Source organism: Nerophis ophidion, linkage group LG07, assembly GCF_033978795.1.
Source record: "Nerophis ophidion isolate RoL-2023_Sa linkage group LG07, RoL_Noph_v1.0, whole genome shotgun sequence".
NCBI classification, from domain to species: Eukaryota; Metazoa; Chordata; class Actinopteri; order Syngnathiformes; family Syngnathidae; genus Nerophis; species Nerophis ophidion.
This window is the reverse complement of record NC_084617.1, coordinates 61,143,647-61,169,049: the sequence shown is the minus strand read 5'-3', so window position 1 is coordinate 61,169,049 and position 25,403 is coordinate 61,143,647. Positions and strand designations below refer to the sequence as shown.

Sequence of the window (25,403 nt, the reverse complement as noted above, 5' to 3'; positions counted from 1 at the left end):
TCAAGTTTTGGAAATCTTTATTTACAACTAAACTTAAGTTAAATGACAAATACATTACTGTAAATCCCCTGGCCCCAGACTACCAACTTTCCGGCCATCTTTATTCAAGAAACCCCTTTGAAGAAAAAAACACAAAAACATACAAATAAAATAAAAAAAACAAAAGTGCATTTTAACCAATGTGAGATACAGCTTAAGATGCTACTGTAAGAATAAAAACTCCACTGATCATGTTACTGATTTCAGTCTTGTAGTTAAGCACAGGCGGAGAAAACAGTCATAAAAATAACGCAAAATTAAATTATGTAGGCTTTCAATTAAGGCAATTTTGAATGTAGTATAACCGGCTGCTTTCTTGAAGAAAACACAGCAGCAGTTCATTCCCCTGAGAATCTCCTGTCTAGCACATTAGAAAGTTTAAGAAATGCACATGTAAGTTCTAATTCCCCCCCAAAAAAAGGCAAATGGGTATATTTTGAAAGTTTAGGTTACAATATATCCAGTGCACCAGCAAAAAGCGAAAACAAACTCTCCTCACCAGACCCGGAGAAATGACCGTAAATGTTTCCTAACAAAGAACTAACATATTTTGTCGGTTAGAAGTGACAGTGAACTTTCTCCTCAAAAATGTGATTTTTTTTGGGACATTTATTGTCTGTTAGAAATGTGGCTGAGACCAAGCTGGAGAACTGGCATTAAGTCACCTTTGCTCTTTATACAAATCAGCAAAAGGTCAGATATGGTTGCAACTAGGTGCTGTGGGAAACAAGGTCAAACTTTGAGAGCATTAATGGTTTTTCCGGATTGGAGGCCGAACATGACCCATTACTTAAGAGTATCATCACCACATCATTCAGTAGGATTTACAGTCATTGTGAAAGTATCCTTAAAAACAGGATGTCTAGGAATCGGTCACCAAAGCAGTAACATATAAAGAAAAGGAGGGGAGCGTGTAGTCTACCCGTTTACTCCAGAAGACTGGCAACTTTTGACGGAGGAACCAGAGGAGACTGCAAGTGGTTTCTCCACGAGCTTACAACATCCTCTGTTAAGTGCCTTGTGCTTCACAAAGTCTCCCTTCATATCATTTGTAAAAATTAAAACCATCTCACAAAATAAGTGTCAGATTACAAAAGGGAGTAAAAATGCCTTTTCCCATTCAGGCAAGAATTGGCTAAGCTTTCACAGGCAGAAAAAAGAAGAAGGAAGTCACAGTCAGCTAACTGTTAAAAATATTCTTTGGACATCCCACATCAGAAATGACATGCACAGTAATCAGACTAACTATTGCCATAATTGATACAAAAATAAATCTGCCAGTCAATATTGATCTCTTTTAGAGATACAGTACAAGACATATTTAAAATAAAACAAAACTAAATCTAAAGGGTAAAGCTATCAGTCTGCAACAGTTTTTTTTAATGGGGAAGTTGGCGGTGGCGACGCACAACTTTTGACATCACAACACAACAGATTTAGGCCACATTATGCCTTTCCACGTCCAAAATACCATCATTTTTTTCCTGAGTAGTCATGGTGGTCCACTGATGTCTGAGCAGGGCACAAATTTAAGGGATTAAAATTTACAGGAGTATTTTATTGGTTACTTTGGCATGACTCCACAATAACCCTGCTGCACATGTAAATGCTATTTAATCAAAGCCAAAAAGCTCTTTTTAAATCATTCCTCATCAATTGAATAATTCGCATTCATACTATCAACTTTTTTTTTTTGATACATTTTTATATGCACTGTTGAATGTCTAATTTTGGCAAGCAGCTGAGCAGGAAATGGTTCACATAAAACATGCACTTTTTGATTCATGAAACAAACAACCCAATGGAATAAGTTAAAAGAAAAACATGTATTTTCTGCATACAAATGCATGACCAACTAACTGTCATTTTAACATGTAAGAAGTTGTTTTGTCTGCAGCTTCCTTACGGATAGAAATCTATGTAAACCTCTGGCAACCTACAGGGTAATGATTTAAGCAAGTATATATATTGGTATGCAGCATAAAAAGGGTTGGCAGTAATGTTTACAGAACACATTTGGAGAATAAGCTTAACAGTTAAATCCTCAAATGGCCCTTTAAGCACATAAAGATTCATTATGGTGAGGTGTGGTGTGCGAATTTGGCAGCTTGACAAACACTTGGGGGCAAATAAGGAGGGGTAACTACTTAGATTAGCAGTGCTTCATGCCAGTGCAAACAAGATGTCTTAAAAATTTTAAAATATTTCCTGTTAAAACTAACACAGCAATATAGCTACAAAAATGCATAAACAAATCAGTAGCTACAACAAAGAAAAAATGCCACAATGGCACCAAAGAAAACATACAAAAATATGTGTTTTAGAACACATTTTCCCTTTGGTCTGGGGTGTAGTGGAGTAGCTGGATGAATAAGAGTGTCAATCAGAGAGAAACTTAAGCCTCTGAATCCCAAAGTCTGCAACCAGACCTACAAAGTCAGTAGGTTCTTTATTTGTATTAAACATGAAAAATCTGCTCAAAGTCTTAGAAGGAACTGACCAATTAGACAAATTTTGTTTTTTTTAAATGTTTCATGAACTGCTAGTCTAGTTTGTCCTGGAATATGTAGAGATTATTGGTGGTGGCAACAGCAATGATATTGTCCATGGGATGCCAGGCAGTGTGGAGGATCTTCTTGTTAAAGTCCAGACTATCTACACTGATCTCATCCTTTTTGCGCTTCCCACCCGAGCTTACTTTGCAAGTTTTAAGGACGGATTGAGGTTTGCAGTTCTCCCGGGACGCCTCCAGAGTCACATCCTGCCTGTAGCCTCGGTCAAACATCCTGAAGAAGTTGTTGTAGGATCCCGTCATGACAACGCTGCAAGCACACACACAAAGAGTGGAAAGTCATAGTGAGACAGATATAAAAAAAAAAAATAAAAAAAAAATATGGATAACATTTATCTACAGCCTTTTTATTAGACTTTACAAATTACATGACATTACGTTCACACCTCACCCCTACACTGCTTCACCCAACAATCAGTAGTCATGATTTCAATACTGCTAAAAACAATCTTAATTATTATTGTGGCCATAATTGGCATCCCTATGTATAAGCCTATATCTCATTCATGAACACTATTTTTAGCTATATGGACAAAAAGTGCAGTTAAGGTCTTATGACCATCAGGTGCCATCTTTCCAAATTCTAACATTGTTTTTTATTTTTGAATCTCTTATGTCCATAAGGTGGTATCTTGCACAATTTTTACATTATTTTAATTTATTTTATACATAATAACCGTGATAATTTTGGTCACAATAACTGTGATTAGAAATTTTTAATACGTGTATATTAGGGCTGCGAATCTTTGGGTGTCCCACGATTCGATTCAATATCGAGTCTTGGGGTCACGATTTGATAATATATCAATTTTTTCGATTCAACGTGATTCTCGATTCAAAAACTATATTTTTCCGATTCAAAACGATTCTGTATTCATTCAACACATAGGATTTCAGCAAGATCAACCCCAGTCTGCTGACATGCAAGCAGAGTAGTATTTAAAAAAAAAAAAGCTTTTATAATTGTAAAAGACAATGTTTTATCAACTGATTGCAATAATGTGAATTTGTTTTGACTATTGTCAAACCACAAATATGACTTATTTTATCTGTGTGAAAACATTGGACAGTGTGATGTCAAGCTTATGAGATGCGATGCAAGTGTAAGCCACTGTGACACTATTGTATTTTTATTTTTATAAATGTCTAATGATAATGTCAATGAGGGATTTTTAATCACTGCTATGATGAAATTATAACTAATATTGATACTGTTGTTGATAATATTCATTTTTGTTTCACTACTTTTGGTTTGTTCTGTGTCGTGTTTGTGTCTCCTCTCAATTGCTCTGTTTATTGCAGTTCTGAGTGTTGCTAGGTCAGGTTTGGTTTTGGAATTGGATTGCATTGTTATGGTATTGTTGTGTATTGTTTTGTTGGATTGATTTAAAAAAAAAAATAAATTAAAAAAATACATCGATTTAAAAAAAAAAAATCAGAATCGATTCTGAATCGCACAATGTATTCGTATCTATTTTTTCCCACACCCCTTATATATACACATATATATGTACAAATACATACATATGTAAACATACATATAAACACATATTCACATAAAGTACATATATATATACATATATAAATATACATATATATATATACATAAATATATATATATTTGCATTAATGCATGTGATTAATAAACATTATTTTCACGTTACCATAATTTAATAATGATTAATCAAAGTGTATGTTTTGACCAGAGGTGGAAAGCAGTAAATGGCATTCATATGTCTGCATGACAATGTTTTAACCTTCTTTACCTATTTATTAATAAAACTTAATATTCAACCTGTTAAGCATTGTGCAATTGCAAACTATCAGGTTATAAAAGAATATATCATAGCAATGTAATATTGTGTAGTGAAATGTAACTACCCAATATGGGCTGTAGAGGGCAGTGGCAGGCATGCCTGCAGTATTAAACCTAGTCTCAGTGGTGGGGAAGAAGACATAACTATGTCTAACTAAAGCAGTTGCATAATTTATGGCTGCTAATGTCTGGGAACCAAACAAAATTCAGGAAGGGGAAAAAAACAACACTCTTGAGAAGAGAAATATTATCCTCACCTGTCATTTCCATTCCAACAGCACTCAAATTTGTCGAAGATGCAATCGTTCTCATAGAGTGAACACAGCTTGCTCCTGAGATATTCATGCACCTGTTTGAAGACAACAATGACCACTGCACACGTGCAAGATACGGTATGTAAACATTCGAGCTTTGCAAGTGTTACCAGACCTGGTAAGTCTCAACTGGACGAGTCTCCATATTGAGGTCCCAGATTTTGACAGACAAGTAGTCGCGGGTCATCATGTATCGTCCGCTGTGGCTGAACTTCACATCGGAGATGGATGAAGTGATTTCGGAGAAAAAGGAACGATTGTTTGGATCCTCTGGCTCTTCAAATACTTTGAAAGAAAAACAATGTAATTTAATTCTGGTACAAAGTATGACACCAAACATAGAAAACACTTAAGACAATTTAGAATTTAAATTTAGACCTTCAACAATCTCTCCTTACATTTGGCATAGTTGTCACACAGTGCTGATGCCCTCATGTCACACAGTCGTATGGTTCTTTTACTGCTACTGTACACAAACGTGTTGCACTGGTTCGGATGAAACTCTGCTGCTGTGATCACCTCAGTCAATTCTTCCATGTTAGCTGGCTTAATGTCAACAATATCTGGGGAGAGCCAGTTCAGGTCCAATAGCAAGAGTACAACATCAAATTAAAGCAGGAAACTGAATGGGAATGTTCTTTGTTCACTCTGTCATCAATTCATGAAGATAGGGAACATATGGTGGAAATTCAGAATAAATTAAATGAAATGAGTCATAAATTCACATATTTTTAGACATTTCCCTCTTTACAGTCGCTCCAACCTCCGCCCTCTCCCACAGTGGAACGGATGTGATCAATTATTGGCATGCAAAAGGTCATCAGTTTCCACAACTCATGATGTCTGCAAGAAGGTAGAAGAGAAAGGATACTAAAGCTGCGATCATTGATTTCCAAGTGCCACAAGTTGATGCGAAGGTCATCTGCGGACAGGTAGGTTTCACAGTCACTGTTGACCGAGATGGAGTTGATGTGGTAAGTATGAGCGTTGGCAAACACTCTACGGGGGCTGGCCTCTACCATCAGGTCCATGGGCATGAGTACCGGCACCTAAGGTACAGGCCCAGTTACATTAGCTCAATGGAATCTTTTCTTTTTAGAAGCTGAAGAACAAATGTGACAAACAGAATGCCCCACCCGCAGTGATGTAACTGTGTTTGGATCTCTGTATCGACCGTCATCTTCCTTCAAATTGTAACCTTCAGGTCTCTTGTCTCGCTCGCTAATTTTCCACAGCTTGATGGTTTTATCTACGAAGAAGAGTTTAAAAGGAAAAACAAATGACACAAATTAAACTATTAGGACAAATCTATGGATTATCAATGCAGACAAAGGTTTTCCCAAGCCAGTGTATGTAGATGGCTCACCCAAAAAATACATGAATGACCAATATTACTGGTGGTAATGTTCAAATTCGTCATTGAGGTCAGGCATTTATTATGGTCACCTACTATTGAGGGTGCATAAAAAAAAAGATTCAAAGCAGAATCGCAACTCCTATTGATCCCGATTCTAAATTGATTAATCTATCCACCCATCATAATTTTCAAAAATCGGCAAAACATTTTTTTGGGGTTGTATAAATTGTATTACTTTCTTTATAAGAATCGCTTATCAAATTTTCAAAAATAATTTTTTAGGCAATCTCCATGCAACTAGAGGGAGTTTTCTAACCTGTGGCCTATTTTGAAAATGTTTTGTTATAATTATTATACCAAATAAAAAATAGCGAGAATCGGTTTGATTCGAGACTTGCGTTGAATCGAAAATCGATTCTGAATCAAATCATTAGGGGCCCAAAGATTCACACTACTGTTCTCATTTTATTATCATTATCTTATTATAAACCAGTGTGCTAAAACTCTGCACAAGTACTGCAGCTAAAGTTGAATTCTGATGCATTGGGCTACATAGAGCACTCCAAAAAAAAAAAAGTTTCTCAGCTGTAAGCCGTATGGGCCGCAGCGGCACTCCATTGTAATACTTTATTCCACCACTTGTGCCAGTAATGACAATATCAAACAAAAGAAGTCTGGAGCTCGGGCAAAAATGATGACTTAAGTCATGAAGTAATATTTTCATTTGCACTTTAACTGGGCCGTTTGCAACATTTACACAGATGCCTAAAAGGTGAAAACTTTTCAAAGTATTTCACACACTATATCCCGCCCTCTTATGGCTTCTAGTACGTAATGATGTAATTACGTATGTAACATATGCACGTGCATTAGCTCTAGTTGTTGTTAGCAAATAATAGCAATTTGGATATCTAGCGTTACAGGTCATTGAATGTCTATTCAATCAGAACAACAACATGACTGCAAATTGTTGGTTGCTTCTCTTGGACTGCTTCTGTATCTGTGCACATGCTCCGCGTGCTCACGTGTTGACGTGAACAGCTGAGTGACCGGAGTAAACACAAATCTTTTTATTTGGGCCGTTGTTAATTACATAAACTTTGTAATTGTCAAAAATATAGACAAATGTCAAACAAATGTTCTGTTAAACCACTAATGGCAAACCTACTCAGTGGCCTAGTGGTTAGATGGTCCGCCCTGAGATCGGTAGGTTGGGAGTTCAAACCCCGGCCGAGTCATACCAAAGACTATAAAAATGGGACCCAATACCTCCCTGCTTGGCACTCAGCATCAAGGGTTGGAATGGGGGGTTAAATCACCACAAATGATTCCCGGGCACGGCACCGCTGCTCCCCGCTGCTCCCCACTGCTCCCCACTGCTCCCTTTACCTCCCAGGGAGTGAACAAGGCGATGGGTCAAATGCAGAGGACCAATTTGGCCACACCTAGTGTGTGTGTGTGTGACAATCATTGGTACTTTAACTTTAACTTAACAACATAAGCTAGGAGGTGGTGTTCTTGTTAAATATTTTGCTTTGAAAAATGTCACTTAGACTTCCTTTATGAACTTTACAGTACAGAACTGTAAGCAAATTGCAAACTGTACCTTTAATTTTAGTGACAGTTTAGTTGAGAACCATTCATTCTTAATTTTGTTTATTTATTTTAGTACAACACCACCTCCATTTATTTTAATACACCACTACCTCCAAAGACATACACCTGGGGATAGGTTGATTGGCAACACTAAATTGGCCCTAGTGTGTGAATGTGAGTGTGAATGTTGTCTATCTGTGTTGCGATGGTGGCGACTTGTCCAGGGTGTACGCCGCCTTCCGCCCAAATGCAGCTGAGATAGGCTCCAGCACCCTCCGCGACCCCAAAAGGGACAAGCGGCAGAAAATGGATGGATGGATAATTGAATGTACATTTCTTTTTTGTCAGTTATTTATGAGTCCCCTCTCATGCGGTATATTTGGTTGTTACTTGTCAGCTTTAAATAAATAATCTATGTCATTAACTAATATCATTTGACAAGGTTGTAAACAATAAGTAGGTAACAGAGTAAAGCTACTAATTCAGTGTTAATACTTGAGGGGACCTTGGGCCCCTCTGTCATGAAAAAGTTGTGCCCTGATGTCAATAAGTTTAAGAACCCCTGGTCTACACCACACAACCCTAGACCACAATATTACCACAGGATCAAACACAAGTGAGTTTACCGTTTGTGGATAAAAGGAAATTAGCAGCATTATTTTGGGGCAACCATCGAATCTTGTTGATCTTCTCCTCAATCTCCAGGCTCTTCAGGTAGTCAAACTCAGGCTCATGGCTTTGAAAGGTGCTGTAAACATTGTATTCTCCACGGCATTGCGGCTGGTTCTTACTCTAAATAACCCAAGAACAAAGACCATGTCAGGTCCATCAAACTGGCACTGAAATAATGATGCGTCTTTATGGACCAAACGTACCTCTGGCTCCTGTTGAAAGATGACAACACGACCTCCTTTGTCTCCAGTTGCTAGCAGCTCCCCAGAGTGGTTGAACTCAACAGTTGATATGATATCCGCTGCCAATGAGGTAGTGTCATTAGGATTTTCATTAAAATATGGCTTTAAATGCATCCTATGTCCAAAGTAACATTCAACCATAATGTCAAAGTTCAGTTACACCTGTTTTTTTTGTCAGTCAATGAGCCGTGAAAACAGTCAAGCATGGTGAAACCACAACAGACCAGTGACGCAAAACTGTATGTACACAAACTACATGGCCCAAGTGCTAGAGTCCGGGAACATTAAGCAGGGAAAACTAACAATTGGCACCTTGAACAGCATTCACATTAAATCCTACATTAAAACAATGAATCCCTGTTTACTGCCTGGCACGATTGTAAGTAAGTAGTATCCTCAGTACAAGCTCAAACTAACACAGAAGACCAGACTATATAGTTATGCAGTACTATACTATAGTTGTTTAGTGAAACTTCTGTTTTATAATAGATTGAAGAGAAAGTACTGAAAATAATAGCGATTATGTCCCAAAACCAAAAGGGTGCAAAAGGTACCTAGGTTGCCTAGTGAAAATGAGGTATTCTTGAAAATCTTTTAAATAGTACTCTATTCAAAAGTAAAAATAACCTCAGATGATGTGGCTTGTTCATCAGATGATCAAATCGTAGATACAGTAAATTCTTAATGAGATTTTCTGTTATATGCGAATGTGACTGTTGTGATAAACCTGTACTTAAATTAATTTAACAGTCATTACCGTGTTTTTTATGCAAAGTTTGTAAATTTGCAGTAGGTTGCAATAAATCCACAAAAAAAAATACAAAAGGGTCACTATTTTAACAGACCATTTTTGCAATTTAAAAATAAATGTAATGTACAAGAGGCTGAAAAATGTTAAGAGCAACTGTAGATCTAAGATTAACTATTGCAGTAAATACTTGTAAAAGTACATCAACACAAAAGAGGGCTGAAAGTTAGTGTGCAAATGTACTTAAGCATTATTTAGATTCAAGAACCCAGTGTTTCCCATTCATTCATTTGTGGTGGGCCGCCATCATATTTGTCTTTCAAATTACATTTTAGCCTTTTTATTGGCCCATTTCATTACAAATTACATGCAATCACACTACCGTTTTATTGAAATTTGTTTAAGAACAATATTGTTTATTTTATGTACTTATAGGTTCTACACTGCGATTGTTTTTAGAAAGCAAAATAGTTAACTACTGTTTTTATGAGCATATTCATGAGCCTAGTATTGTTTGTTTTGATGTCCTGGGAGGCTATAAACATACAGGTGAAACTCAAAAAAATAGAACAACATGCAAAGGTGTGTTGAATCCAACATTTAGAATTAAAGCTAGTATATGACATTGGCTCATAAATTGCAACTTAAGACATTTCAAACCTTCTTTTGATATCATTTTGATGACTATGGCTTACAGCGTATGAAAACCTCGAACTTAAAATCTCTGAAAAATGTTTTGTTTAAAAAAACTTTCAGCCATCATTAAAAAAATTATAACAAATAAAGGATTGACATATTTAGTTTTGCATGTAATGAGTTTATATCACGGTTTAGTTTCACATTTTAAGTTGAATTGCTGACATTAATCAACTTGTCCACGATTCTCAATTATTTTTAGTTTCATCTGCATGGCTATACCTACAGTTGATACTGTAATTTAAATTCAGTGCAAAAAGTTGTTGAAGCTGTGATTATTGATAACTGACAGTTAAAACATTTTTAATTGAGTAGTTAGTTTAAAAGTACACCGGTCTTTGTTTGATCGTGGTCTTTGAAAAGTATCAAAAATGGTAGCGATTTACAGCTATCAGAATCGACTTTTAAAATTCTACAGTATGTAAGGTTGCATTTTTGCCTCATCCTTCACTTTAAGGTGAGTAAAGAAGGTGTTGAGAATCCACTTATGTCCTAAACGTCTGATATAGAAAAAGATACAGTATTATCAGCTCACATATGCTACCTGGTGGTTGTTTAAACACGCTGCAATAAGTCCCAATACTTAATACACACACAGACTTCTCACAGGAATGAGGCAAAAATACAACCTTGCCTACTGTAACATTGTGACAACCCTAAATACGACACTGTATGGAAGTTGACTACAGAACAGGATGCAGCCACAATGACCTTTACTGCTTTCTCTCATCTGGAAATAACATTATTTCACACAGCTGGAAGTCTTTAATTCTGGGGAAAACAAGTGGCAGACAAAAAAAGTCACAAGAGAATCACAAGCGACGGCTCTGTGACTCAACAGTAGGCAGGCAAATCACAATAAACATATTAAAACAGCAAGACGACATGCAAATTAGATAATATTAGTGACTTTTAGCTGCACCATTGATTGATCATAATAAAAAAGTATGGTTTTAGGTAGAGATGTTGTCCGATAAGGTTTTTTTTGCCGATATCCAATATTGTCCAAGTCTTAATTACCGATACCGATATCAACCAACACTGATATACACAGTCAGGGAATTAACACATTATTATGCCTAATTTTGTTGTGATGCCCTGCTGGATATATTAAACAATGTAACAAGGTTTTCCAATATAAATCCACTCAAGTTATGGAAAAAAAATGCCAAAATGGCACTGCCATATTAATTATTGAAGTCACAAAGTGCATTATTTTTTTTAACATGCCTCAAAACAGCAGCTTGAAATTTGGGACATGCTCTCCCTGAGAGAGCATGAGGAAGTTGAGGTGGGGAGGGGACTATATATTGTAGAGTCCCGCAAGTCTTAGGGGTTCTGGGTATTTGTTCTGTTGTGTTTATGTTGTGTTACGGTGCAGATGTTCTCCCGAAATGTGTTTGTCATTCTTGTTGGTGTGGGTTCAAAGTGTGGCGCATATTTGTAACAGTGTTACATATAATTCACTAAAATATAATTCACTAAAGTTGTTAATACGGCCACCGTCAGTGTGACCTGTATGGCTGTTGACCAAGTATGCATTGCATTCACTTGTATGTGTGAAAAGCCGTAGATATTATGTGACTGGGCCGGCATACAAAGGCAGTGCCTTTAAGGTTTATTGCCGCTCTGTACTTCCCCTTACATCCGTGTGCACAGCGGCGTTCTAAAAAGTCATAAATTTTACTTTTTGAAACCGATATTGATCATTTTGAAACAGATACCGGTAATTTCCGATATTACATTTTAAAGCATTTATCAGCCGTCCGATAAAATCTGACATCTCTAGTTTTAGGTAAGGCTAATTGTAAACAATTAATCTATAGCCAACAGTGACAACAAAAATGACAGAGGAATATGGTCTTTTAAACTGAACTTGCATATCATGTCTGTCATACCATTTTCTATTCAAGTTACTGTGTAACACTAGTCATAGCATGCAGTCCAGCCTGGCGACCACTGGTTCAGAGTTAACTCAAGCAGCGCTAACCAATTAGTTAAACACCCAAGACCGTCAACTCATTCTTTAGCAAAGAGATGGTCCAAATAGCCTGAAATCTATAACGGGATATATTGCAGCCTCCTGCGATGACAATATATATCATGATATAGTAGCGGTTGCTTTAAGGACATAATTTCCTACAACTGTTAACTTGACTTTGTCGTCGTCATTCACTGCCATTGTTCTATTGTGCACATAATGTTCCTCTTGTTTACCATTCATATATGCAGTTAAGCGTGAGTACTTTGGTGTGGCCCCTTCAAGTGACTGTCAAGAATTATACTCAAGGTGTTTTTTTTTGTGATCGCCATTTTGAGTCGCTTTATGTAAAAACACACTTCTCTGTGTGTGAATCAACGGCGCACACGTTTGTGTGTCAAAGCTATATCAAGTTGCCTTGCTTTCGTGTTACAAGTGCAACAATTTATTATTTGGCTTTAAATAATAATGAAACCATTTCAAAACCCATTACAAAATCTCCTAATTTGGCAGCTGACTGACATACTGTATGCGGTAAAATAATGCATCATTTCTACAAATGTGGGTATCAATGCTGTACTAAGTAGTAGTATTGGCGATAACAATGCTGATACCTTAAAATCTTTTGAATGATTGAATTTTTTATCACAATTATAATCGGACAAAAAAGCAGGATGGCGGAGTGACAATATAAATGATGTTGTTATTCCCTTTTAATAGACATAATAAAGTAAATCAATATTGCAAAATAAAGTGCCAAACTTCATGTAAAGTCTGCCGTTCTAAAATCTAATGTTGTTCTGAATTGATCAATTTCCTTTTAAAACTATGTTCGATCAATACCTATCTTTCGGAAGTCAAACTTGCCGAGAACTGCTCACTAGTGTAACCATATCTGAGTTATTGTGTAGAAATGTGTAGAAACAACTACAAATGAGCGCTTCATTCACTAAATGTGTTACAAAAAAGATAAATTAGAACAGTGGTTCAACATTTTTCAGCGATGTACCCTCTGTGAACTTTTTTTTAATTCAAGTACCCCCTAACCAGAGCAAAGCATTTTTGGTTGAAAAAAAGAGATAAAGAAGTAAAATACAGCACTATGTCATCAGTTTCTGATTTATTAAATTGTATAACCGTGCAAAATATTGCTCATTTGTAGTGGTCTTTCTTGAACTATTTGGAAAAATAAAAATAACTAAAAACTTGTTGAAAAATAAACAAGTGATTCAATTATAAATAAAGACTTCTACACATAGAAGTAATCATCAACTTAAAGTGCCCTCTTCGGGGATTGTAATAGAAATCCATCTGGATTCATGAACTTAATTTTAAACATTTCTTCACAAAAAAATAATTGTTTAACATCAATATTTATGCAACATCTAGCTGTCAACACGGAATATTGCAATATTGCATTTCTTTTCACAGTTTATGAACTTAAATTCATATTTCGTTGAAGTATTATTCAATAAATATATTTATAAATGATTTTTAAATTGTTGCTATTTTTAGAATATTTTTAAAAAAGCTCACGCACCCCTTGGCATGCCTTCAAGTACCCCCAAGGGAACGCGTACCCCCATTTGAGAACCCCTGAATTAGAATAATACATAATGTTGGATATAGAGAACATACAAACACTTTATTTATTAAATCACAATTATTGAAATACAACGATTTGGTGCCTTTGCAAACAGCTAAAATTATGTACTAAGCAAACTATAACCTGCTACCCAAGAATGTACAAACCCCGTTTCCATATGAGTTGGGAAATTGTGTTAGATGTAAATATAAATGGAATACAATGATTTGCAAATCCTTTACAACCCATATTCAGTTGAATGCACTACAAAGACAATATGATGTTCAAACTCATAAACTTTTTTTTTTTTTGCAAATAATAATTAACTTACAATTTCACGGCTGCAACAGGTGCCAAAGTAGTTGGGAAAGGACATGTTCACCACTGTGTTACATCACATTTTCTTTTAACAACACTCAATAAACGTTTGGAAACTGAGGAAACTAATTGTTAAAGCTTTGAAAGTGGAATTCTTTCCTATCCTTGTTTTATGCAGAGCTTCAGTCGTTCAACAGTCCGGGGTCTCTGCTGTCGTATTTTACGCTTCATAATGCCCCACACATTTTCGATGGGAGACAGGTCTGGACTGCAGGCGGGCCAGGAAAGTACCCGTACTCTTTTTTTACGAAGCCACGCTGTTGTAACACTTGTCTTGCTGAAATAAGCAAGGGCGTCCATGATAACGTTGCTTGGATGACAACATATGTTGCTCCAAAACCTGTATGGACCTTTAAGCATTAATGGTGCCTTCATAGATGTGTAAGTTACCCATGCCTTGGGCACTAATACACCCCCATACCATCACACATGTTGGCTTTTGAACTTTGCGCCTATAACAATCCGAATAGTTATTTTCCTCTTTGTTCTAGAGGACACCACGTCCTCTGTTTCCAAATATAATTTGAAATGTGGACTCGTCAGACCACATAACACCGTTCGACTTTGCATCAGTCCATCTTAGGTGAGCTCGGGCCCAGCCAAGCCGGCGGCGTTTCAAGGTGTTGATAAATGGGTTTGGCTTTGCATAGTAAAGTTTTAACTTGCACATAGCAAAGGACGAATAGTATTTAATTTCCTATTATGCAGCTCATTTTTATATGACACTTAAAATGTCTCTGACGCACTTTCTGATTTGGAAATGACATGAGCGTTTGTGCCACTGCTTAGTAACTGTTTAATAAATACACTTTTGGTCAATTGACTTAGTTGTGATTTCCCTTTCTGCATGAATGTTTAAAAGTAGCATATATTAATGCAGTCTGAAAAAGAATGAATTAATGTAGACACATAGAATCATCATACTGCTGTGATTATATGCATCGAGTGTTCATTCAAGGCCAAGGAAAAATATCATGATAAATATCGTGTATCGCGATATGGCCTAATAATATTGAGATATTAAAAAAAAGGCCATATCGCCCAGCCCTACACATGAGTACTGAGCGATCGCCCCTCCACTCACCTTCGGAGATGTCGTCATCTATCGCTCCTTTGACTTGGGAGAAGCACCACTGCACATCACCGCTCTCACCACCGACCCCTACAGGAGAAATAAACCCCCATGTCATTACACCACAACCAGAAGTTACTTTACACCAAGCTTTATTTTGAGAACGACGGAAATTAACTCGGGCTTCACGGTGGCAGAGGGGTTAGTGCGTCTGCCTCACAATAAGAAGTTCCTGCAGTCCTGGGTTCAAATCCAGGCTTGGGATCTTTCTGTGTGGAGTTTGCATGTTCTCCCCGTGAATGCGTGGGTTCCCTCCGGGTACTCCGGCTTCCTCCCACTTCCAAAGACATGCACCTGGGGATAGGTTGATTGGCAACACTAAATTGGCCCTAGTGTGTGAATGTGAGTGTGAATGTTGTCTGTCTATCTGTGTTGGCCCTGCGATGAGGTGGCGACTCGTCCAGGGTGTACCCCGCCTTCCGCCCGATTGTAGCTGAGATAGGCGCCAGCGACCCCGAAAGGGAATAAGCGGTAGAAAATGGATGGATGGATGGATGGACGGAAATTAACTCCCCACTCTTTCACCTGTGTCATAGCACTCCCTCCGGTAGCCTATGGCAGTGGTTCTCAACCTTTTTTCAGTGATGTACCCCCTGTGAACATTTTTTTAATTCAAAGACCCCCTAATCAGAGCAAAGCATTTATGGTTGAAAAAAAGAGATAAAAAAGTAAAATACAGCACTATGTCATCAGTTTCTGATGTATTAAATTGTATAACAGTGCAAAATATTGCTCATTTGTAGTGGTCTTTCTTGCACTATTTGGGAAAAAAAGATATAAAAATAACTAAAAACTGGTTGAAAAATTAACAAGTGACTCAATTATAAATAAGAATTTCTACACATAGAAGTAATCATCAACTTAAAGTGCCCTCTTTGGGGATTGTAATCGAGATCCATCTGGATTCATGAACTTAAAGGCCTACTGAAATTAGATTTTCTTATTTAAACGGGGATAGCAGGTCCATTCTATGTGTCATACTTGATCATTTCGCGATATTGCCATGTTTTTGCTGAAAGGATTTAGTAGAGAACATCGACGATAAAGTTCGCAACTTTTGGTCGCTAATAAAAAAAGCCTTGCCTGTACCGGAAGTAGCAGACGATGACGTCACCGGTGTGAGGGCTCCTCACATCCTCACATTGTTTATAATGTGAGCCACCAGCAGTAAGAGCAATTCGGACCGTGAAAGCGACGATTTCCCATTTATATGAGCGAGGATGAAAGATTCGTGGATGAGGAAAGTTACAGTGAAACACTTAAAAAAAAAAAAAAAAAAAATTAAAGGCGACGGCTGCAGGCGGCGGCAGTGGGAGAGATTCAAATATTATTATACACATTTACTAGGATAATTCTGGAAAATCCTTTATCTGCTTATTGTGTTAATAGGGTTTTAGTGAGATAAAGTCATACCTGAAAGTCGGAGGGCTGCAGTGAACACCAGTGTCTCTGAGAGAAGCCAATGGAGGAGCCAAGATCACAGCTGCCTTTTGGAAAGCTGCTGCAGGAGGTCGCATAATCCGCTCCAGTCTCCGGTATGAGCTGACTTAATATCACAATTGGTTGACATGTGGTAGAGAAACATGTTCGCTTGACTACTGTGTGTTAAAGCTTCACAACAAACAAACAATGTTTCGGTTGCTAAAGGCAGCTGCAATCCACCGCTTTCTACCAACAGCATTCTTCTGTATAGTCTCCATTATTAATTGAACAAATTGCAAAAGATTCAGCAACACAGATATCCAAAATACTGTGTAATTATGCGATGACAAGAGACGACTTTTAGCCGTGAGTGGTGCTGGGCTAATATGTCCGCTCAACCAATAACATCACAAGCACGCGTCAACATAAGCGACATCATTCCGCGACGTTTTCAACAGGATACCTCGTGGGAAATTTAAAATTGTAATTTAGTAAACTAAACCGGCCGTATTGGCATGTGATGCAATGTTAATATTTCATCATTGATGTATAAACTATCAGACTGCATGGTCGGTCGTAGTGGGTTTCAGTAGGCCTTTAATTCTAAACATTTCTTCACAAAAAAAGAAATCTTTAACATCAATATTTATGGAACATGTCCACAAAAAAATCTAGCTGTCAACACTGAATATTGCATTGTTCTATTTTTTTCCCCACAGTTTATGAACAGACATTCATATTTTGGTGAAGTATTAGTCAATAAATATATTTATTAAGAATTTTTGAATTTTTGCTATTTTCAGAATATTTTTTTTTAAATCTCAAGTACCCCTTGGCATACTTTCAAGTATCCCCAGAGGTACGCGTACCCCTATGTGAGAACCACTGTGCCACGGGGTACTTGAGATTTTTTTTTAAATATTCCAAAAATAGCAACAATTAAAAAAATCTTTATAAATATATTTATTGACTAATACTTCATCAAAATATGAATGTAAGTTTATAAACTGTGAAAAAAAACAACAACAATGCAATATTCAGTGTTGACAGCTAGATTTTTTTGTGGACATGTTCCATGAATATTGATGTTAACGATTTCTTTTTTTGTGAAGAAATGTTTAGAATTAAAGCCCTATTGAAACCCACTACTACCGACCACGCAGTCTGATAGTTTATACATCAATGATGAAATATTAACATTGCAACAAATGCTAATACGGCCGGTTTAGTTTACTAAATTGCAAATTTAAATTTCCGGTCAGGTATCCTGTTGAAAACGTCGCGGAATGATGACGCTTATGTTGACGCGTGCTTATGACGTTATTGGTTGGAGCGGACATTTCAGCCCAGCACCACTCACGGCTAAAAGTCGTCTCTTTTCATCGCATGATTACACATTATTTTGGACGTCCGTGTTGCTGAATCTTTTGCAATTTGTTCAATTAATAATGGAGACTATACAGAAGAATGCTGTTGGTGGAAAGCGGTGGATTGCAGCTGCCTTTAGCAACCGAAACACAGCTGGTGTTTCTTTGTTTGTTGTGAAGCTTTAACACAGAGCGGTCAAGCGAACATGTTTCTCTACCACATGTCAACCAATGGTGATATCAAGTCGGCTCTTACTGGAGACTGGAGAAGATTATGCGACCTCCTGGAGCAGCTTTCCAAAAGGCAGCTGTGATCTTGACTCCTCCATTGGCTTCACTCAGAGACACTGGCGTTCACCGCAGCCCTCCGACTTTCAGGTATGACTTTATAACCTCACTAAAACACTATTAACACAATAAGCAGATAAGGGATTTTCCAGGATTATCCTAGTAAATGTGTCTAATAATTTCTGAATCGCTCCCACTGTTGACTCATGGAGCCGTCGCCTTTACTTTTTTTTCTTTCTTTTTTTAGTGCTTCACTCTAACTTTCCTCATTCATAAATCTTTCATCCTTGCTCAAACTAATGGGGAAATCGTCGCTTTCTCGGTCCGAATTGCTCTTACTGCTGGTGGCTATGATTATAAACAATGTGAAGATGTGAGGAGCCCTCACACCGGTGACGTCACGCGCACACCGGTAAAGACAAGGCTTTTTTATTAGCGACCAAAAGTTGCGAACTTTATCGTCGAAGTTCTCTACTAAATCCTTTCAGCAAAAATATGGCAATATCGTGACATGATCAAGTATGACCTGTTATCCCTGTTTAAATAAGGAAATCTAATTTCAGTAGGCCTTTAAAATGCCCTCTTTGGGGATTGTAATCGAGATCCATCTGGATTCATGAACTTAATTCTAAACATTTCTTCACAAAAAATCAAATCTTTAACATCAATATTTATGGAACATGTCCACACAAAATCTAGCTGTCAACACTGAATATTGCATTGTTGTATGTTTTTTCCCACAGTTTATAAACTTACATTAATATTTTGTTGAAATATTAGTCCATCCATCCCTCCATTTTCTACCGCTTATTCCCTTTACGGTCGCTGGTGCCTATCTCAGCTACAATCGGGCGGAAGGCGGCGTACACCCTGGACAAGTCGCCACCTCATCGCAGGAAGTATTAGTGAATAAATATATTTATAAAGGATTTTTTAATTGTTGCTATTTTTAGAATATTAAAAAAAACATCTCAAGTACCCCTTGGCATACCTTCAAGTACCCCCAGGGGTACGCGTACCCCCATTTGAGAACCACTGGCCCTATGGGACTGACATAGCACGCTAGCTAGCATATGCTAGGTTAGAGGGGAAACAAAACAAGACTACATAAAATGTTTTAATTTTTTCTTGACTCACTCCACCGACGACCAAAGTTTCGTTTTGTGTTTCAAGTCTTACCTGCCATTGTGAGCGCACTCAAGGTGAAAAGGGTTTCTCCGAAGCGGGTTCGGGCCCTGGTGTTGACCCTGTTCGGCTGCTCGGTTCCGGGCGAGGAGATGTGGAGGAATGGAGCGGAGAGTGCGGTGGAAATGAAGAAAACACATGCACGCCCGTGGCCCAACTCTTTAAAAAAAGAAAAGGTCCAAATCCCCCCCTCTGCTCACCGACAAAATGTTCGCGGCAGTACTCTGCACAGGTGCTTGGACTTCGTTCCCTACTTTAAGAATTCCCTCGTCTCTGCCTCTCCCCACATTACACTTTCAAAATGGCGCAAGGCGGGTGGCGTTGACAAGCGTTGCAGGAGTCGCACCGGGAGAGAGGGGCGAGGGTGCGCTGAAGAATTCATCCGTTTCATACAACGAATAGTTTATCAATCTTTATGAGTGCACTATTTCACGACATAACATGACCAGTGTGATTGCTTTTTTTTCAATGAAAAGTGATGGTTACTTTCCTTATAAAAAAAACCGGAAACGCCTAACACCGCTCCTGTGTATTGGGGCGGTGAATAAAATCAAACGCAACAACACTAAGATGCTTTTTTTCACACCGCGAACTCCCGCCCTTGTGAATTGGTAATGTAAATCAAATCAAACGCAACAATACTCAGATGTTTCCCCCATCATCACATGAGTTGTGCAGTACAACTTTTAATCCATTTTTACATGAAATACTGCCATCATTCAAAGGCCTACTGAAATGAGATTTTCCTATTTAAACGGGGATAGCAGGTCCATTCTATGTGTCATACTTGATCATTTCGAGATATTGCCATATTTTTGCTGAAAGGATTTAGTAGAGCGGTGGTTCTCAAATGGGGGTACGTGTACCCCTGGGGGTACTTGAAGGTATGCCAAGGGGTACGTTGGATTTTCTTTTTAATATTCTAAAAATAGCAACAATTCAGCTTTATAAATACATTTATTAAATAATACTCCAACAACATATGAATACAAGTTCATAAACTGAGAAAATAAATGCAACAATGCAATATTCAGTGTTGACAGCTAGATTTTTTTGTGGACATGTTCCATAAATATTGATGTTAAAGAGTTATTTTTTTTGTGGAGAAATGTTTAGAATTAAGTTTATGAATCCAGATGGATCTCTATTATTATACCCAAAGTGGGCACTTTAAGTTGATGATTACTTCTATGAGTAGAAATCTTTATTTAAAATTGAATCACTTGTTTATTTTTCAACAACTTTTTAGTTATTTTTACAAAATTTTTTTCCAATAGTTCAAGAAAGACCACTACAAATGAGCAATATTTTGCACTGTCATACAATTTAATAAATCAGAAACTGATGACATAGTGCTGTATTTTACTTCTCGATCTCTTTTTTTCAACCAAAAATTATTTGATCTGATTAGGGGGTACTTGGATTAAAAAAAAATTCACAGGGGGTACATTACTGAAAAAAGGTTGAGAACCACTGTAGTAGAGAACATCGACGAACGATAAATTTCGCAACTTTTAGTCGCTAATAAAAAAGCCTTGTCTGTACCGGAAGTAGCAGACGATTGTGCGCATGACGTCACTGGTTGTAGAGCTCCTCACATCCTCACATTGTTTACAGTCATATAGCCACCAGCAGCTAGGGCGATTCGGACCAAGAAAGCAACAATTTCCCCATTAATTTGAGCGAGGATGAAAGATTCGTGGATGAGGAAATTTAGAGTGAAGGAGTAGGAAAAAAAAAGGGAAGTCAGTGAGAGCGATTCAGATGTTTTTAGACACATTTACTAGGATAATTCTGGAAAATCCCTTATCTGCCATTGTGTTGCGAGTGTTTTAGTGATATTAAATAGTACCTGAAGTCGGAGGGGTGTGGCCACGGGTGTGTTGACGCCAGAGTCTCTGAGGGAAGTCACGGCAGCTGCAGCCGGACGGAAGCTCCGCTGACGTCTCCGGTAAGAGGCGACTTATTACCACAATTTTCTCACCGACAACTGCCGGTTGACATGTAGTCGGGATCCATGTTCGCTTGACCGCTCGGATCCATAGTAAAGCTTCATCTTCGGGAATTTTAAACAAGGAAACACCGTGGCTAAAGGCTAAAAGCTTCCCACCTCCATCTTTCTACTTTGACTTCTCCATTATTAATTGAACAAATTGCAAAAGATTAAGCAACACAGATGTCCAGAATACTGTTTAATTATGCGATTAAAGCAGACTACTTGTAGCTTGGATCGGGCTGGAAAATAATGTCCGCTACAACCGGTGACGTCAAACGCACGCGTCATCATACCGCAACGTTTTCAACACGACTTCGGGAAATTTAAAATTGCAATTTAGTAAACTAAAAAGGCCGTATTGGCATGTGTTGCAATGTTAATATTTCATCATTGATATATAAACTATCAGACTGCGTGGTCGGTAGTAGTGGGTTTCAGTAGGCCTTTAAACCAAAGCAGATTAACTGCCTCAACTTCTCACCGGCATTGAAAGTAAACAGGTTTTTAAAAATAAAGTAATATTTTATTTGAGTCTTTTAATTAGTTTGCTCGTTGATGATTTTGTTTGGTTTTATATCAATCAATGTTTATTTATATAGCCCTAAATCACAAGTGTCTCAAAGGGCTGCACAAACCACAACGACATCCTCGGTAGAGCCCACATAAGGGCAAGGAAAAACTCACACCCAGTGGGACGTCGGTGACAGTGACAATGATGACTATGAGAAACCTTGGAGAGGACCGCATATGTGGGCAACCCCCCCAGGGGACCGAAAGCAATGGATGTCGAGCGGGTCTAACATGATATTGTGAAAGTCCAATCCATAGTGGATCTAACATAACGGTGAGAGTCCAGTCCAAAGTGGATCCAATATAGTTGCGAGAGTCCCGTCCATAGTGGAGCCAGCAGGAAACCATCCCAAGCGGAGGCGGATCAGCAGCGCAGAGATGTCCCCAACCGATACACAATTAAGCGAGCGGTCCATTCTGGGTCCCGACTCTGGACTGTATATTGTGTAGTTATATTTATATGGTAATTATTATTATTATGTGACTGTAAATTTTTTGCCTGTTTTCTTATTGATGCTTTTATTTTTGTCTGTATTGTGTAGTTATATTTATATGCTTTTACTTGTAATTGTATTGGGTTGTGGACCCCAGGAAGACTAGTGGGTTAATTGTTGTGGCAACCAGCTAATGGGGATCCTTAATAAAAATAAAATAAAATGAATATATTCATATTATTGAATACTTTGTAAGTCAATTACAATTTTAAATAGTTCTGCAGCTAAACATATGTTACATAAAACATGTTATGAATAGGTATTAGGCAAGATTAGTGCATTGATGCTGATAATGGGAATGATAAGTCTTTTTAGGAAACCTTGGACATTAACCTGACCTACAACTGCTTAGCCTGGTCTTGTAGGGCAGTGGTTCTCAACCTCTTTTCAGTGATGTACCCCCTGTGAACATGTTTTTAATTCAAGTACCTCCTAATCAGAGCAAAGCATTTTTGGCTGAAAAAAAAGAGATAAAAAAGTAAAATACAGCACTATGTCATCAGTTTCTGATTTATTAAATTGTATAACAGTGCTAAATATTGCACATTTCTTGAACTATTTGGAAAAAAAGATATAAAAATAACTAAAAACTTGTTGAAATATAAACAATTGATTCAATTATAAATAAGAATTTCTACACATAGAAGTAATCATCAAATGAAAGTGCCCTCTTTTAGGATTGTAATATAGATCCATCTGGATTCATGAACTTAATTTTTCACACAAAAAGAAATCTTTAACATCAATATTTATGGAACATGTCCACAAAAAATCTAGCCGTCAACACTGAATATTGCATGGTTGCATTTCTTTTCACAGTTTATGAACTTACATTCATATTTTGTTGTATTATTCAATAAATATATTTATAAAGGATTTTGGAATTGTTGCTATTTTTTAGAATATTTAAAAAAAAATCGTACGTACCCCTTGGCATACCTTCAAGTACCCCCAGGGGTACACGTACCCCCATTTGAGAACCACTGTTGTAGGGTGTCCAAAGTGCAACTAGGGCCCATTGTGGCCTGTGGTTTGTTTATATTGTGTGCTGCGATGCAAAAAAGGATGAAATGTTGACAGCAATACATCATTCACAGAAAGCTTTGTCTTTATATACAGTTATAACTTTTGAAGACTTTTCCATATTTAACAAAAATGTTTTTGATTTTGGAGTATTTGGCCGTCAGTGGAAACATTTCAGACACCCCTGATTCAAGCAGTCAGAGTTAAGACACATACATTACAATTTAATATTATTTTTTTTAGGGTGAAGGTCACATACATCCACTGACAGCACTGTGATCACTTTACACTGCAACATACATTCTAGAATGCACATCACATCAGAAACATTCAACAATGATTCATTGTAATGTTGCTCCTTTTACCTGCAACACCATGTTAATTCATTCTTAATGTTAATATAGAGACAATGCGCATTTGTGCTATATGTCAAAGCATGAGCTAATTAGGGGAAAAAATAACACTGTAATTACTGCTCTGTAGACTGTATATGAAACTCAGTATTTTCAATTTAAACAAGAAGCTCCAACTCCAAGCCTAGGGTTGATCTCTCACTGTCTTCACTTCCCCACCATGTAATAAGTAGTCCATCGGGCGAGAAGCAGGGCGCCAAAGAGCACGGTGTAGCTGAATAGGACAAATTTGAGTATTTCCCTGAATGTTCGCAGGAAGCGGATAAACAAAGGCTCTGAATCCAGATGCACCTGCTGGGTCTTGTGCCTGGGAGCAGCAAAAGTCAGGTGTCCCATGTCCCCACCTCGTCCCATTCTGCAAACATACACTCTGGCCAGACCATAACATTCACTGTTATACCACACAATAATTGCCTTAAAATTACTTGCATATAAATAATTTTTAAATTTTTTTAACACATATGGACTTTAGTTGTAAATGAATAACTTATATATACTGTATACATTCAAACCAATGTAAATGTGATGTTGACAGCTGCTAAATAATTCATCTGCAAGTTGTGCTAAAAGGTTTCCGTATTGATCTTAATTCCACAAACATTGCCTCTTCAGTCATCAGTTAAGCTCTTAAAATGCTCACTTACACTACACATTATGTACATTAACATAACATTTTTGAAAAGTGATTTATGGAAAAGTAAGATTTTAAGACGCTCATATAGCAAATGGAATTAAGAGATACTTTGAACAATACAGTTATGTCTTAAAAGAGTCAAATAAATGTAATCATAATAAAACCATACACAACTCAACAAGAAGCAGTACTAACAATGAATATCTTATCAAATAAAAGCTTTAAACCACTAATTACCTTGTTGTTGCTGCTGCAGGACAAGCGCTGTTTTCACAGGGTGGGCTGGTACACTTGTAGCCGTGAAGTTGGTGGGTGCAGCCTGGAGCTTTTCAACTCCCCACAGCTGAGGAGGAGCCAAAGACAACAACCGATCACAGGGATTTTATTCCCCTGGGATTGATCTAATGGCCGTTATGGCTCCTGTGCACCTGCTCCTCAAACAAAGCTCCGATTTAATAAACGAGCTATCAGGCAAATCTCACGCGTAAAAATGCTCTATGTCAAATAGAATTATACCCTCTTGAACTTGGAATTTAGAAAAAAACGTCTATGGATTTACCCATGAAAAATACACTGAATAGGTCCTGTCAGCAGGTAGCCTAGTGTTTATACTGTAAGACCGGGAGAAAGTATTGACTGAGGACTCAAACCCTGTTGCCGCACAGTTATTCTCTGCCGGAACATGGAGCAAATGGCCTCTTAATTCAATCAGTGCCCTGTGCTGTCAAATGATAGGCTGCTGTGGGCTGAGCTCTCCAGACGGCACAAGAGCATTATCGGCTGATCGGTAGGCCTGCTACTGCACTAATTGCTCCTTCCGAGGCATGACAGCGGCACTCATGCAACATCATCTTTCCGAAAAGATGCACACACTACCGAATAA

At 37.6% G+C, this 25,403-nt stretch overlaps 1 protein-coding gene across 1 annotated transcript; it reads right to left on the bottom strand.

Annotated features, from left to right (window-relative positions):
- Positions 1–19,861, bottom strand: ppp2r2aa (protein phosphatase 2, regulatory subunit B, alpha a). The gene is made up of 10 exons (XM_061906761.1): positions 19,385–19,861; positions 15,081–15,158; positions 8,570–8,667; positions 8,321–8,486; positions 5,878–5,990; positions 5,613–5,790; positions 5,140–5,304; positions 4,857–5,026; positions 4,685–4,776; positions 1–2,861 (listed from the first exon to the last, which is right to left on the bottom strand). The coding sequence occupies exons 1-10, from the start codon at positions 19,389–19,391 to the stop codon at positions 2,582–2,584; spliced, it is 1,347 nt and encodes a 448-aa protein (XP_061762745.1). The 5' UTR covers positions 19,392–19,861; the 3' UTR covers positions 1–2,581.
- Positions 19,862–25,403: the final 5,542 nt, after the last annotated feature.

Coding starts and splice junctions, on each gene's coding strand:
- ppp2r2aa (XM_061906761.1), bottom strand. Junction 8,487..8,569: donor TCTTTCAACAGGAGCCAGAG/GTACGTTTGGTC, acceptor TGGGTTATTTAG/AGTAAGAACCAGCCGCAATG. Junction 5,991..8,320: donor TTTCCTTTTATCCACAAACG/GTAAACTCACTT, acceptor TCTTCTTCGTAG/ATAAAACCATCAAGCTGTGG.